Source organism: Seriola aureovittata, chromosome 13 (genome assembly GCF_021018895.1).
Source record: "Seriola aureovittata isolate HTS-2021-v1 ecotype China chromosome 13, ASM2101889v1, whole genome shotgun sequence".
Lineage (NCBI taxonomy): Eukaryota > Metazoa > Chordata > Actinopteri > Carangiformes > Carangidae > Seriola > Seriola aureovittata.
This window is the reverse complement of record NC_079376.1, coordinates 23,068,752-23,085,000: the sequence shown is the minus strand read 5'-3', so window position 1 is coordinate 23,085,000 and position 16,249 is coordinate 23,068,752. Positions and strand designations below refer to the sequence as shown.

General features: G+C 41.3%; 1 protein-coding gene across 1 annotated transcript in view; it reads left to right on the top strand.

The window, feature by feature from the left end:
- eipr1 (EARP complex and GARP complex interacting protein 1) overlaps positions 1–14,192 on the top strand; it is a 66,120-nt gene extending 51,928 nt beyond the window's left edge. The window contains exons 7-9 of the mRNA XM_056394215.1: positions 3,428–3,595; positions 6,837–7,004; positions 13,719–14,192. Coding sequence (XP_056250190.1) covers positions 3,428–3,595; positions 6,837–7,004; positions 13,719–13,893 — 511 coding nt within the window. The 3' untranslated portion in view covers positions 13,894–14,192. The remainder of the gene's footprint in view (positions 1–3,427; positions 3,596–6,836; positions 7,005–13,718) is intronic.
- The last annotated feature ends 2,057 nt before the right edge of the window (positions 14,193–16,249 follow it).

Sequence of the window (16,249 nt, the reverse complement as noted above, 5' to 3'; positions counted from 1 at the left end):
CTCGTGCCAGCGACAGTCACAGCCCGTCCGTACGTCCCACTCACGTGGACGGTAACACCTTGATGGAAGTTCTTCAGATTTGGCACAAAAAGTAATAAAATTTTTGGGGGCTCAAGGGTTAAAGGTCAAGGTCACAGTGATCTCACAAAAAGCAGTTTTGGCCTTGTGAATGCAACGTCTCGCCTTGAGGGACTCCCTTCAAATTTGTCAAAAACGTTCACCTGGAATCAACGTTAACTTGGACTCAAGGATGAATTAGTTTGATTTTGGTGGTCAAGGGTCAAAGGTCAAGGTCACAGTGACCTCACAAAATGTGGTTTTGGTCGTGTGAACGCAATATCTCTGGAACGCCTTGAGGGGTTTTGGTACAAACGTTCACTCAAAGACAATTTGACTCCAAGACAAACTGATTTCATTTTGGTGGACAAAGGTCAAAGGTCAGTGTGACCTCACAAAACCCTTTTTAGCCATAGCTCAAGACTTCACTCAGCAATTATGACAAGATTTCACACAAATGGTTGATTTTTTTCTATGACTCTGGATGAACAGGGATGTAACCTGAAACCTGGGCAACGGAGGCAGATGACCACAATGAGGTCATTCTAGTTAGTTTTGTTTCTTTCCATTGATTCCTGATCTCCCACCAGAGCTACACCAACACTGCCACCTTCAAAAAAAAGTGATTCTAGGTGTCTGCCTTTTCTCCTGTGAGGATACTTTACATACTGTATCCAACACATGACAGAGAGGATGGGCATTGCATATCGTATGCAACTGGAAAACTGCAACACAATCCTTATAACCAATCAGAGATCAGCGTTTGTGTATATTCATGGTAATAGTTGAAAACCAGATATCGATGTATGTGCACTCATTTTTACAGAATAAGTTATTCGGAGCTCTCTCTCTATGCTCCATGAAAAATGTGTGTTTTCACTGGAAGCTATTACTTCTTATTTGACATTTTCTGTCAAGCTCCATATGCCAACACCAATGCCACGGTCTAGTGGTAGCAACAACACACACACACACACACACACACACACACACACACACAAACACACTCACAAACACACTCACAAACACACTCAGTCACACACAGTCCCTGAGTTGTCTTGACCTAATTGAAGCCCAGCAGTCTGCCCCAGGTCATTCTCTTATACCTCCCTTATTTTAATGAGATTTTTAATTAGCATGTTAATTGCCTAACATGATCAGCAGGGTGACTAGCTAGCTGGCTAGCTGCTGTTGGCATCCAGCTGGGCAATAGCACTGTGGCTTTCCACTCTACTGAACAAATCTGTGCCAAACTAAGCTTCGCTAGGCTAGTCTGGAGAGGAAATGGTGTTGTTGTCTCATGTTGCATTAATGGTGAAGGCAGAGCTCTAGATGCAATTAATTACCAGTTTATTCAAATGAGTTTCCATTCCCTGACCCCCAGTTGATTTCTTTTTTATAAAACACCACGAGCAGGATACAAAGACAGCTAGCAAATATTAGCAAGAGAACCATTAATATACAGCTAGTCACATTATTACACAGACACATAGTGTAGCACGGCTGCTTATGCAGAAACAGGATTTTTCATATGACATGACAAGATATTTTGTCATATTATAGAAGAATCGAAGATGCAAACAAGCTTCCATTACCGTGGTGTCTCGCTGGAAAACTTGCACAATAACACTGTAATCTATGCAAAGGCTTTTACTTTTGAACAGTGTTTGCCATTAAATACAGTGTGTCTAAGATCTCCGGTCCTGTATTCTGTTACATTTCAGACAGTTACATGTTTTTTCACCTTAAAATCACAGAATGCACAGACTAATTGTCAATATCAACTCTAAAATGAAAAGCCTCTTCTTCAAATCTTCCTGTCACTGGTCTCCATTAAGTCCTCACGTTTGAATTCTGACTCGCAGGTCACATGACGACATGGGACAGACCACAGAACAACATCGTCCGTCTGCTTTGTGCTGCTGATCGCTTCCTATCTGATCTGGATAATCTCTGCATATGTTTCCCGGCACACAAAATTCCACTCATTTTTTATTAAATTGTATTATAATCATCATTGTATTATAATCATGAGCTACCCAATAATGCTGTGACTGCCTGTCAAAGTTACACAGTAGATTTACATCCACATTATTGCGGCTCAGACAGAAATGTAATTGTCATGTGTTTCCCCAAGCGGGTCATAACCAGACTCACATTACTGTTTTGAGAATAAGTTCTACGTTCACAGCAGGCTACCGACCAGTTTGAAGGGGGAGATTTCTGATTGTGATTATCGCTAGTGTCTATGCTTCATAGTCATCGCATCGCATGCCTTCGCTTCAACCCCTTCTGCTTCCACAGTAATGACAGAGCAACACACAAAACAGCCAGCGTATTGGTCTATACAGTATATTATTAGGCTGCATTAATTAATTTTTTTTTGGCTGATTGGGGAAAGAATACAAGTCAATAACAGGGTTAGGGTTAGAAGATATATTTCAGTCTCTAACTTGCTAGACGTTGGAAGGTCTCCACCAGTCAGTCTGTAGTTTTGTCTGTGTGTTGCAGTGGTGCTGGGTAGGATCCATACAGCAGCTTCATCAGAACGTAATGGCTGAGAAGATCTGCCGGCTGTGAATGGAAATGAGGTTGATGAGAGCTGTGTTTGTGAGCTAGAAAAACAAAACAGGGAGCTAAAAGAAGGTAAACTGCAACATACATCTGAGGGAGCGTGTTGGGTGATAATTCTCTATGGGCTTTACTACATCTCTAATATTTGACCATCATTACCATCATTACCATCTTACTATACTTTCATTGTTCAGGAAAAAAAAAATGTTGCAGCTTTAAATAACTAATTATGTAAAGAAATGTCATGTTTGTACAGAAGGAAGCAAATAAAAGAGAAGCAGTCGTAGTTTTTTACCTACACATTTAAAGTCATAGGAGATGAAAGGAGGGGGAGGAGGAGGTGGCCGGAAAGATGGAGACACAATGCACAGAGAGAGTCCTCTGTCATGTCATTCTGTTAACTTCACTCTAGCAGGAACTCAAGGCTGTGCGGTTATGAGGCTCACCTTTATAATTTACCACTGTCTTGTCGGCTTCTTTATTGAGCCTGGCCTTCGCTGACAGACACAGACACAGAGGAGGCTTTGATTCAGCCTGGGAATGTTCCCGCTTGTGTCGACCCCGTGAATCATTCTTTCTCTCATATCTTCCTTTGTTGTTCTGTCCTATCCCCTTCTCGCTCTCTCTCTCTCTCTACCCTCTCTTCCATACCTCTCTCATGTCATTTCTCTCCCCCGGCTGCTTCCTCTCATTCTTATCCCTCCATCCTAATTCTTTTCTCTACCTCTCCTCTCATCTTTCCCCCCCATCCTGTTTTAATCACCTCAATCTTCTCCTCCCTCTCTCTCCTCTCCAGTCAGATCTACTGTATAGAGAACGCCCATGGCCAGCTGGTGCGTGACCTGGACTTCAACCCCAACCGCCAGTACTACCTGGCCAGCTGCGGAGACGACTGCAAGGTCAAGTTCTGGGATGTCCGCAACGTTCAGGAGCCTGTCAAGACCCTGGAGGAGCACTCGCACTGGTTGGTGTATTGTAAAGGAGGGGGGGGGGGGTCTGAGAGATGCAGGTAATGGAGTGGGTACTGTCCTTGAACCAAGTTCCCATTTCAGCAAGCGTCCGTCCTGGTCTAAGTGTCGCACTGAATCAGAACCTGCTGTCACCCAGTCTCAGTACATGGATTACTTAATATTTTTTGGAAATACACTAAATGTCTGTCTGTCTGTCTGGGTTCTGGATTTTAGGGCCTTAGTTTCAGTGAGGAGAAACCGCAGAGTTCAGAAACCTGATCCCGCTCTGGGCTTGAGCTGGGCTCGATTATCATGTTGGACTATTTGTGTTTCAAATGTGACTAAAATTCTCTCTCTTTCAGTCTCTGACCCGGCGACAATGCGGGCCAAGTGTTGCAAGTAGATATGCAATGCCCACTGACTAGCAGAGGGAGACACAGCCTAGCCAAAGTGCTGCATTAGCTTGGTGAGCCAGCAGTCAGGAATGGATGAAATACAGCAAAAGCTTGCAAAAGGGGAACTTTGAGAAATACCCATTTAATTCAGGGAAGGCCATTGAATTGTGCAACCATGAAGACCTTGTTATGAGATAAAAATGTCCAAACCTCCTCCCCAATTCCTGCTGTGAAGGAGCATCTGGATTGTGCCTGTGCAAAGTTCTGTTCAGGATTGTAACTGTACGGACTTTTCATGAATTTATTAGCCATGATTATCTGGTTCAGCTGATATTGGAAAAAGGCAAATTTTAAAAAATGTGTTATTTCGCTGTGCTCCGGCGTGCTACTGCATACTGCGTTATTTTAAGCATCGGTGTTCTTTAAAGTTTGTGTTAACAGTTCGGGGAAGGTCGCAATCTCACGAATGCTCTTGTGGCTGAATAGGAGCAAATCCCTGCAGCCACAAAATCCCATTGAAATCCTTTCCAGCAGATTGGAGGCTACTTTTGCCCGTGTAGTGCATCTGTTAAAAATTGACAACACAATCTCTCATGAGAAACAGTATCCCGATCTCACTGAAAATAATTTTTCCTTGGAGCTACCACAGAAATGATCCCTACGAACACAGATTACAGCATGTTGTGTGGAATATCCAGAGTCACTGATTCCGGAGAACGGATTTTGCTGGTTAATTTTTAAATTGTAATTTTAAAATGCTGTGAACACCACTCATGAAAATCCAGACCGCTCTGCTGTTTTAGGTGGGGATTAGATTGTTATATCAATCTTTTTCAAAGTCCAGTTTCTTTAAAGAGACACTCTGATTTTGTCATAATGACCAATACTGCCTCAAACGCCAACGTTTTCTCCCAGCTCACTTTTAATGTTGGGAGACTCAAGTGTGAACTTTTTATTGGTGGAATTATTAGCTGCTGTAACATTTTATCTTAAACCTTTATTATTGTAAATAATAACAAAAAATTAACAGGAACAATTACTAAAGCATTTATCATTTCATTAAATTTGACTATTTGAATGTGAAAAAAATGTGTTTGCATAATGGACAAAATGCCTCTTACGGAACATTGCAGGATAATTCAAGCACATTCAGGAAAACAGACTAACACTAATGATGAACATGATGACTCTGTCGACTTCACTGTTGATTGGTTTCTAGTCTTATTAATGGCTTTATCTCCTAACTAATGAAATGCTCCAACTACTGCTAGTGCAATAAAAAGTAGTAATACACTAATTACTAATTAAATAGGCAGCTCCTTGTTTTGTTAGTAAGGATTGAATCACTGTGGGTTGAACGCAACCCAGTCCTGCTGTGGACTGTCTGCTGTGAAGCTGCAGGCAGTGCTAAGACCTGAACCCAGTGTACTGCAGAAGTGTGTATGCATGGAGGACGCACTCTCTCTCTCTCCTGTGTGAGCTGAATAGATGATCAGTGTGTCTGCGAGCCAAACTGGGCTATTGCTGCAGCACACCATCACACAATCCTCACCTGATAAAGGCAGACACACACACACACACACACACACACACACACACACACAAAGGCACATATACAAGCATTTGCACACACGCACTCACAGACTAGAGCGGGCGTTATCTCCAAAAGAAAGATAGACTTGGCAAACTTATCCATAACTGTAGATAGCTGCAGATAACAGATAGGTGTGTGTGTGTGTGTGTGTGCGTGTGTGTGTGTGTGCGCGTCACCATCTAATCTGTGTTTTTTCAAGCACTCTTTTTTTTTATCTCGATGTGTGGCTATGTGCCTTTGTGTGCATTCAAGCATTTTTGTAATGCATATGCATTATAAAAACATCTGTGTGTATTTGTCCGGTGTGTACACTTATCTTTAGTGTGATGCATATGTGTGTAGGTGTTTCCCTGAGTGTGTGTGTGTGTGTGTGTGTGTGTGAGTGTGTGTGTGTGCGCGCGTGTGTGTGTGTATTTATTGTGCGTGCTCATTTTTCGGAGCCCAGCCAGGATATGGCCTCAGGGCTGCTGGGGGTATTAGGGACTATTTTTTTGCAGGGAAGCGGATTAGAGGAGCGCGGGGAACAGCGTGGCCAAGGCTGATTTTCTGTCAACAGCCTTGGTTATCCCTCAATCCCTCCCTGTGAGGGAACTGGGACCGCACTCTGAGCTATGCCCGGGGCTCACAGAGAGAGAGAGAGAGAGTGACATAGACAAACACAAAGAGAGAGCGAGAGAAAGAGGATGAGAAAGCAAGAGAGGGAGACAGTGCTGACAATCAGAGAAATAGAAAGAGGGGGACAAGATGGAGAAAGGAATGGAGGAAAGGTGAGAAACAGCTGGATTGAAAAATAAGTGAAACTGAGCAACAAATAAAACCTGGATCAGGGAATTTATGATAATGATCATCAACACATGTGAACTAAGCCCGAATATAGATTGCAAGGTACCAAATCCCCATTATTGGAATCTGAATACACACCACAATAGGCATATTTTGCTGTGAATCCCACTGTGAGAACTCTGCATTTTCTGCATGATTTGTGTGGGCACGAGTGTGTGAAAGGGACACACTGGCGGTTTCTCTGTTTGAATGTGAGTGTGAGTGTGAGTGTGAGAGCATGTGTGGTCTGCCCATACAAACAGAGTCAACATATACTGTGTATATGAATGGTTATAGACACTCACTATAGTAATATCACTGCATTCAGTAGCATTTTATTTTGAACAATGGTAGATAGATACATGTCAGCGGACTTCATGCCTGAATGTAAAATGCATTGTTAAATTCTGAATGCATATCTGGTCATGTGTGTTTTCTTCCCAGGGTGTGGAGCGTCCGCTACAACCACAGCCATGACCAGCTGGTGTTGACAGCCAGCAGTGACAGTCGCCTCATTCTCTCCAATATGGTGTCCATCTCCTCGGAGCCATTCGGACACTTAGTGGACGACGAGGAGCTCAGTGAGGGCGAGGACAACCACCAGGACGACAAGTAAGAGCAACTCAGGCTGGTTAGAAAAGGAAACGCTTTACAGCAATCTGAAAATTGGTAGTGATTGGGTTTTTGGCTGGATCGCGACAGCGGAGGTGAGCCGCCGCTGATTGAATATAGGGGGACACACTGGAGTGACACCACTGGCCACCCGAATTCGACGTGACTGAGTGATAAGGTTGCTTCATTGGTCGGCCAGCGGAGTGCTGGCGTTTCCTCATTGGTTGTTGCTCTTTCAAAAAGGTTTATCGTGAACACACAGTGTTGCAAACCTGGAGGCTTTGTTGGTTCCTGACTTTTCAGACCCCTTTACCAATGACGAGAGAGCTGCCAGCATTTCCCAGCAAGCGCCCGATCGGGCTTTCGCTCTGCAGACACACCTCTCTATGTTGACTGCATGGCAGCTGGTGATTTTGTCAGACGATGTTAGTTTTTACTATAATTTACCAGGAGTGCTGCTATAAATGAAAAGTTTATTCTTCAGGATTATGACAGAGGAAAAATCATAGTGTTATGAAAAGAGTTATTTCGAGGGAGTTATTTCAAATGAAAGCATGAATGTGTTAAATATAAAGCATGGCATTCTGTCCAGTAAATTTTTAAATATAAAGCTATACATATTTTCTATCATTTTTTCATTATTGATTGTATCAATATCATTGTATCAGACCCAATGTGATGTCTTTCATTTGCTTGTTTTGTCAGACCAATAATCCAAAAACCAAAGATATTCACTTTGCCATCACCTTTGAAAAACTCAAACCAGCCAGTCTGAAGTTTCTCAGCCATCCAGGTCGTCAGTATATTTAGAAGTGCTGCAACTGGCAGTTCCAACTGGACTTGGAGGATTTTAAGGTGTTAACAGTCCAGGTGAAACATCATCCCACGGATGCTCTGGGGCGCATCATCAGCTTTTTTTCCTGGGTTCATTAGGTGTTTCACGTCTCACAACATAACACACTCTCGCCCAGGCAACTCAGGCCCAGGCATCCACTTGCGTCCCAGCAGCATTAGACCACGGATCACCCCTCTTAATCCACAGCCACCTGGGGGCTCTCTCTGCTGCCTCTGTTGCGGCCCTGATGGCTGTGTTCTTCAAAGGTCCAATCATGCCCAGCAGGGTGTAGACTCTGTAGAGAGCGCCGCTGGCAAAGCCTCTGCAGTCTACTTCCACTGGATGGCAGTGTGTGTGCCAACCCTGTTTCATTACTCCTTTTTTAATTGTACTGCTCTTGTACGTTTCTGGAGTGCTACAAAAAAAAGCCTAGTGAAACAAACTGTGCGATACTAAAGTGTTTGGAAAAACATGCTGCATATTTTGAACTGTTCATTTGATATTAGTCCTCCTCAGATCAAAGCCGACTGCCTGAACCTTCACACTGACATCCAGAATGATAAAAGTGGAGAGGTAAAAAATGTAAAATAAGTTGCTGTCAAAATACTTCAGGAGTTTCTCTCTATAGCATTTAGAGTTGATTTTAAAATTGTAGGGATATCATCTGTAATGGTTACCACTCAGTGCTTTCCAAATCTGCCACTGTCCTCCATCCACTATAGTCCCATTCCCCCTCTCATCCATAACTACCAGCTCCTACACTCAATGACTGACTCTCATCCACAATTATCAACTCTTCTTCCTAATCACCAGCACTCAGCTTCAGTTTTAACCCTTCCACTATAGTTATTGACCCCTCTTGTATGTACAGTACCTGTCCACTCCACAGTACCTGAACACTATGCACAGAAGTCCTCCACTGCTTGGACTTGCTTTTAAAATTCAACAATTCACTTAAATTTGAGGATGATGATTATTTTTGAGGAGCTCAAGCAAAGCAGGCTCAGATTTTTGTTCTTAAAAGGATTGCGTCTTTCTTTCCTGTTTGTCAGTTTAACCTTGTAGTGATGTTAATGTACAGATTTGTGAAAAAAAAAAAAAGAAAAACCAACATAAAGTGTTTTAGTAAGGTGTTATTCCAACACAGGCCTCCATAATAGCGTCACTTCTCCTTGGCATAGATTCTACAAATTGAACTGTATTCGAGGGATAAACAGCATTCTTCTACAGCATATTGCATTGTTCGGTGCTGTGATCATGATCCTGCCGTGATGTCTTAAAGCTAGAGTTATTTCTATTCAACCCATTTTACACATTTTAGTTTCGTCTCAGTCGAAGAAAACCATAAACAGTTTAGTCTAGTTTTAGCCAACGAAAACACTTGAAATTTTTTTGTAATCAGACGATTGTTTGACAAAAATGTTGTTACATTTTTAGTCTAGTGTAAGTCATGACCAAGAATGAACATCAGCAAACTGCTTTCAAATAAGATTCCATCCAAGTGAAGTCAATATAAGTTTGAAATAGTGACTGATACACAAACAAAATCACCAAACACATACATTATACACAAATACTGTGCTGTGATTTTTGACTATATGTACTTGTAAAATGATCAGAATATCTTTCTTATTCACTCGTGTACTCACATGTGATGTGAGAGAGGGCGTTACTGGCTACTCTCTTCTAAATAGCCAAAGATTTATCCAAAAAGTCACTAGATTGATTGCTTTTTTGTAAATGCCCCCCACCCCCCCACCCCCAAAACTGTTTGCAGCCAATGGGGAAACAGTGGTCAGTCACGTGGCATTCAGTTGACCAATGGTGGAACTATGATCACTCAACTCTATCACTCAGTCACGGACATTCGAGATCATAGGGCTTGCTCCGCTGTTGCAGTCCAGCCAAAAATAAGACACAAAATAAGTCACAAATAAAGGTTGTATGATTAAGAATGCAGCTTAAGTTGTTATTAATTCAAAGGATATATTTGTAAGTTTTGCTATTGCTACAGCAGCTAGCATTAACAGCTGTTTACTTAACAGTCTTTAGAGAACTTCAGCCACTGTTGCATTTACAAACCAAGAGGTTATAACATGCACTGCTGAGCAGCACTACCTCCTCAGGGCATACTAAACGCTTCATTGATTCAGTATCGGAAAGTGACGACACAGTTCGGCTGGACTGGGGCTAACTAGCATGCTAACTTCAGAAGAAGGAAAGAAGTAATTGAAATAGGAGCAAAACAAGAGATATCATTGACGTTGAATTTCCACTGCTGGAGACAGACATAAAGGAATCAAGTTTGATGTTGAACTTGAAAAGTTTCGTGGTAATTCAACAGCTGTGAATGCTAACGTTGGCTAAGGCTTACAAATAGCTCCTGAAGGGCATGTTACATATAGTCTTGTTCTCTGGCAGGAAAGAGCTGATAGGGCACTGGGAAGCGCTTCATCATAAAAGAACTGCGCATTGGTTTTGTTTCTATGAGAACAATATCTTGACAAAGACACCGCCATTGTTTGATAGACTAGCATTGCCCCTATGCTTTTTGTTTGACATTGTTGAAGGTACAGTGATAAAAGCACAGCACTCAGCGACTGATCTGCTCCTGCGAATGAGCTTTTCTGTGTTTTTTGTGATACTTTCAGTCTGACATATAATACAGCTCGGGACAGAAAGGGCCAGTACAAGCTTCTCCTTCATTTTCTTACTTACCAGGGTGACAAGTCCCACACCATTTGCTAAGTTTCTTGAAAAGGAGCTGTATTGACGACACCATCACTTTTCTGAAAAGCTCAGATATTTTCAACTAGAAGTGCTCAGAGCAGCCATGCAAAAAAGGCTGGCCCTCAGAGAAAATAACGGTATATGTAGGCACACCCTTAAGAAGTATGTCCAGGCATGAAAAACAATAAAGTCTGGAAAGATGCAACAGCATTTGCAAATCCAATGCACTCCCACTGTTTTATTTCTATTAACTTTCTGTTTGATAACACAAAAGCTGAGCATCGGGAAAAAAGAAAACTCTTTACAATCAAAAGTACCCTGTATAACAACATCGCATATATAACAGATTCATTTAAAAACTCAGTGTAACTAGACAGAGAGTCACTCCTGACAAATCGTGTCAGTACAGGATTTAATCAGTATTACTGATCAGCCACACGGGATGAGGAAAAGAAACTTTATACGCCTGTTTATCATTTTCAGTGAAAATTATGAGCAAATCAACGTCACACATTTTCCATCCAGAGCCATCAGTCTGCTCCTCTCAGCTGTCGCAGATTCCCAAACTGAACCTCTAAATGCATGTCAAACACTGAGCCTTGTTTTTTTTTCAGTTTTCATTTAAATGAATATTGCTAACACTCTTACCTTAAAACTGGAGGTTATTTAGTGTAAAACCATTCACAGCCACACCCAGAGCTTTGACCTGGATTTTACACCTGTCTGAGGGTCGCTTTGCTGTCGATCAGAAACAGTCAGGTTTTCACAGCTGGAGTAGTCGCAGGCAGAGCTCACTGCCTTCGTCCTGCTAACAGCGTACAGCGTATCGCTTTGCTATGAAGAATTTTGAGATAAAAGTCAAACAAACACATTTTTTTTTAAATGAAAGTTTATTTCAGTTACATTTTGTCCGCTCATTTTTTTCTGATTCATATTAACCCCTCCAGCGTACACTATGTTCACTTACTGCAGGACTCCAGCATGTAGACGCATTGATACGATTTCAAATATCATCTACTAACAATTTATACAACAATTTATAACAATTACACTCACCAAGCACTTTATTAGGAACACCTGAACACCTGCTTATTCGTGAAATTTCCAGTCAGAAGAGCTACAGTAACTTCGACAACCACACCGTACAACTGTATATGCACAACTCTACAACGACATAATCCCTGAGAACCGAACCATCCTTGAGGATCCTTCCTCTCTTTCACATATACCCTCGTGTTCGTTTCTTCCACAATGAATCTATATGAGCAGAGCACATGAAGTGTTTTTATCTCAGGCTGCAGCCCAGAGGGAGCAGCTACTATCTGTGTGAAATAGTTAATGTGTAAAATAAATCCAAATATGTATGTCACTGTTTTCCCCTCAGGACTACTTACAGCAATGGGTTTGGAAAAATTGGGGAAGGCAATAATGCTAGATCATAATTGTAAAATTGTATTTATTGTCACATTGTTGTGGCAGTGGTACAACCGTCTCAGCACCGGGGAGGCTGCTGTTGTGAACGTTCTGAATGCAGCGAGAAACAGAGAATAAACAAAGTGAATATTCCCCCGTCCTCAGCAGGGTCTGGTGTGTTTGGGCTGTCCACAGCACAAAGGAGACAAGCTGATATGAACAGATGTTGTGTGTGAGCGTGTGAGTAATGATCACTCACTGCCTAAAATAGATCTGTATATTAAAACAAGCTGTCTCTGAGTTTTAGCCCACTAGAGATTAACATTTTTACAGGGTTCCCATTTTGTTTGTATTTTTTTTTTCTTTTGTTTTATTTTAATTTTATACGCATCCACATACGTAAGCAAGCAACACAATACACATCACCCTCGCAGGTTCACGCCATTCCACTGATTGACAGTTGGTGGTGGTAACGCGCAGAGAAACGCAGCCGTCCATCCTCAAAGACAGTGACGAAGAAAACAACACGATAGTAAACAATGAACGTAAACAATGAAAGTTTCCCATTGTTGTCTCTCCACATATGTTATCAAGAATGAAATACATTCAACGCGTTTGTTAGCCCTCAAGGATGCACACAATGTATTGTAATTACTTTGTTTGTTTACAAGAAAATTCCACATGGCACCTTTAAGTATTTTATTTATTGTATTATCAAAAAAAATGCAAAACAATATTCAATAAAAAAAGATTGTTTGTTCCCATTGCATATGTGCTTCAGGAACCTTTCACACATATTCATGATTCCTGAAACAAGAGGAGGTGCTACATTGGAATAATCTATTATGAACACACTGCCTGCGTTGCGTGTGTGTGGCGGCCGATGTCGCTGAACTGCTGTGGAGAATCACACGGGCTGGCATGTTACTGGAATGTTAGATTTCTTTTCATTATAAATTAATTTTTAATTTATTTTTCACAGAAAACATCACCAAAGTGCCACTGTCTCCACATGCAGCTGCTTAAATGGTTAAAAAAAAAATTAATTTACATTTTTTTCAGGTCTGTATCATTCAGATTCAGACTAGACAGAGAAACTGCAGAGGAAGGTGTCAATTTAATGTTTTATGTTGCTGATATGATGTCAACATGACATCAACGGGTCTTTTCTCTGTTTATTTTTCCTGAGAAAAGCAGGAAAAATAGGCAAGACGCCAAATCTCTAGATCATGTGACACAGCCGCGAGGCGACGAGCGTCTCATTTAGGCAGTGTGTCTGTTTTAACCCCTTAACATGTGCACCAAAATGAAAACCAAGACGTTCCACAGCTGCCACACACCCAGTGTGTTCCTGGCCTTAGGTCTTCAGACATGGCCCGACAGCACATCATACAAACTACCTCTTACCTCCATCTGGTGCTGCTGATGTCGGGTGATCTGATGTTACTTTTTCATATGGACACCACCCAATGCTGTGTGTTAGACATAATTTAAGTTACATTAGCTTATAATAGTTAATGCTTTGTTATCACACTTAACCTTGTCTGTACAGTGAATACAACACGACACATTGTGACTAATATTAGCCATTTTAGCATCTGCAGCTCCTCCATGCATCCTTGGTCATGACATACAGAGACCTGCATGATGTGCAGAAGAAGATGAGATGCATTTTTCTTCTTCCATGTTCCATAGCTCACCTCTTTGTGTTGTGCTTGTGTATCCATGTGATCCAGGAGTAAGGAGCCCCTAAAGGACAGCGTGGTGTCCACCTACGAGGAGCACGAGGACAGTGTGTACGCGGCGGAGTGGTCGTCAGCTGACCCCTGGCTCTTTGCCTCACTCAGCTACGATGGACGCCTCGTCATCAACAGGGTCCCACGTGCGCTCAAATATCGCATCCTGCTCTGAGAGGGGAAGGGAGGGGCAGGTGATCTGAACGTGTTTGTGTGTGTTTGTACAGCAACAGCGCAAAAGAAGAGAGGACAACACATCCATTCACATAGACATTCCATTATAACTTGGTAGGATGTGCTGTCTGCGGCTCTGCAAACAGGCAGCGATGGCAAAGAGTGTGTGTGTGATGTAAATATCCTGTAATACATATGTTCCATTGACCCCTGTAAACAAGAATCTGTTCTGGAAATCACAGATATTTCTTCATCTTCGCGTTACTCCATAAAGCCCTCTGTGTCATATAATTATCTGCATTCATGTGTTGTTTCCTGACTAAGTTTTTCCTAATCTTATTTGTTTTTGGGTGCTCAACTGTCAGTACCAGTATCAACATGTGTTCTGCTGTACTTAATTTTGTTAATTTTGCAACAGTTGGAACTGCAGCTTTTCAAGTTATTAAATGCTGGTTTCTAAAGACTGAATCAAACCTTAACCCCAGTGGCATGAGCTGCATTTTTCTTAGTGCTCAAGGATAATTCTTGTAATTTTCATCATGAGCCCTATTTTACTAGTTTTAGTTTTTATTATTATATATTATTATATAAGATTGCAACTAACAGTTTTCATCATCAATTATTCTGATGATTATTTAGTTCATTGTTTAATTTATTGTAAATATAGAAATATTAATTAGAGACTGATTAGAGCAGCTTTAAGTAAAATGTTAGAAAAAAAAAATGGAAATGTCCATCACAATTTCCAAGTGGTCAAGGTTTTATCTTCTAATTTGCCTTTTTAGTCCAACCGAATGGACGTAGACTCCAGGTCTGAAAAGTGAAGCCAATGCAGAAATGCTTTAAACCTGTATTCCTTCTAATGGCCAGCAGGGGGCAGGTTCACTGGTTGCAAAAAGATGTCTGATTGATTGGAAATCTATGAGAAAATGACTACTTCTCACTTGATTTATTACCTCAGTAAACATTTTCCTAATGAGTTTATGGTCCCAGTCGCTAGTTACAAGTCTTCTTCAATACAGCCTGATGTTTATATTGTTAATTATGGTTCTATTAAGAGGAAAATAGACAATAAAGCAGGTCGTGACTACCTTGTGACTGACAGGTTAGCTACCACGCACGGCGACCTGCCAATCAGGATGGAGGATAGAGCGATGCGACTTACAACTTTGAGCTTTCACTGCGTGTTTTCAGTGCATGAAAGTTATTTGTAACATTTTGTTTATTTAAAAGTTGTTTATTCTGCAAAACACTCGGGAGTCGCCTGTTCAATTTGTTCGGTAGGTACATTTTGTTTTTCAAAGTTAATGTCAAAGTTAACATGAATTACAGAGGCACCTTGCTAATCAAGCTAGTTAGCTAGTGCTAGCATTTGCTGATAATTTAGGGTTTGCATTTTGCTAACTCTACCTCACCCTGCCAGTGTAGTGACCTGTGTTAACCATAGACTGTGGAGGTTAATGTAAACATGGCTATAGAGAATGAGAAGTTGACGTCACGCTGTGTTGAATTTTGGGTAACTGACATCATCATTTTGTTTATGAGCCATGTTGTTCCTGCTGCATTTCTCCATACAAACCCAAGGGACACACTGTAGGACCAACCTGTAAAATCAAAGTCTGCATCCTTTTCTTCTCTACATGAACAAATACTAAACACATCTACCCACTGCAAGTAGAAAAACCTGCATATTTTTAACAGGATAGCATGTCTTTTTTTTTTATCAATAATGCAACTGATTAAACCTACTGCCTATGACTCAATTAAATAATCACATAACCGAATGTTTTTGAAAGTGTTATATGCTGTTTGCTTTAATAATTGGGCCAAAAAGGGATGTGCCACCTTACCTTTGTGAGTTTGACTCTGCTCTTAGTTTGCCAGCTTGTGAATCAGCAGTTCTTGCAACTAGCCACTGCAAAACTACTCATGAGTTTCTAGAGATTTATAACTTCTAAACTCATTGGAAGTGTATGCACTTGGTCCAAAAACAAGATCATTTACAAAGCCCAGGTGTGTGAGTGGAGGTGGTGCATCAGGGTCTGTTGCCCAGTCTTCTATGGATCTATGTTATTTATCAGTAGTAGTTTGTCCAAAGATCGTGACTTAACATTGGGATTTAATTTCTTCTGGTCCTTTTTTTTTTTCTTTTCCCTTTCTTCATCTTGTCCATTCGCCGTCTGAGTGGAACAATTTCAACAACATTTTCGCCAAACAAAACAAACGGTAACCACAGTTGCAGGCACAGGTACGCAGAGCCCATTTCTCATAAGATGGTGCCCCCGTCCCAACATGCCACACAGCGTGATGTAACTTCATATTTTCTACTCAAAGCCTGATAAATTTATCAGTCATCC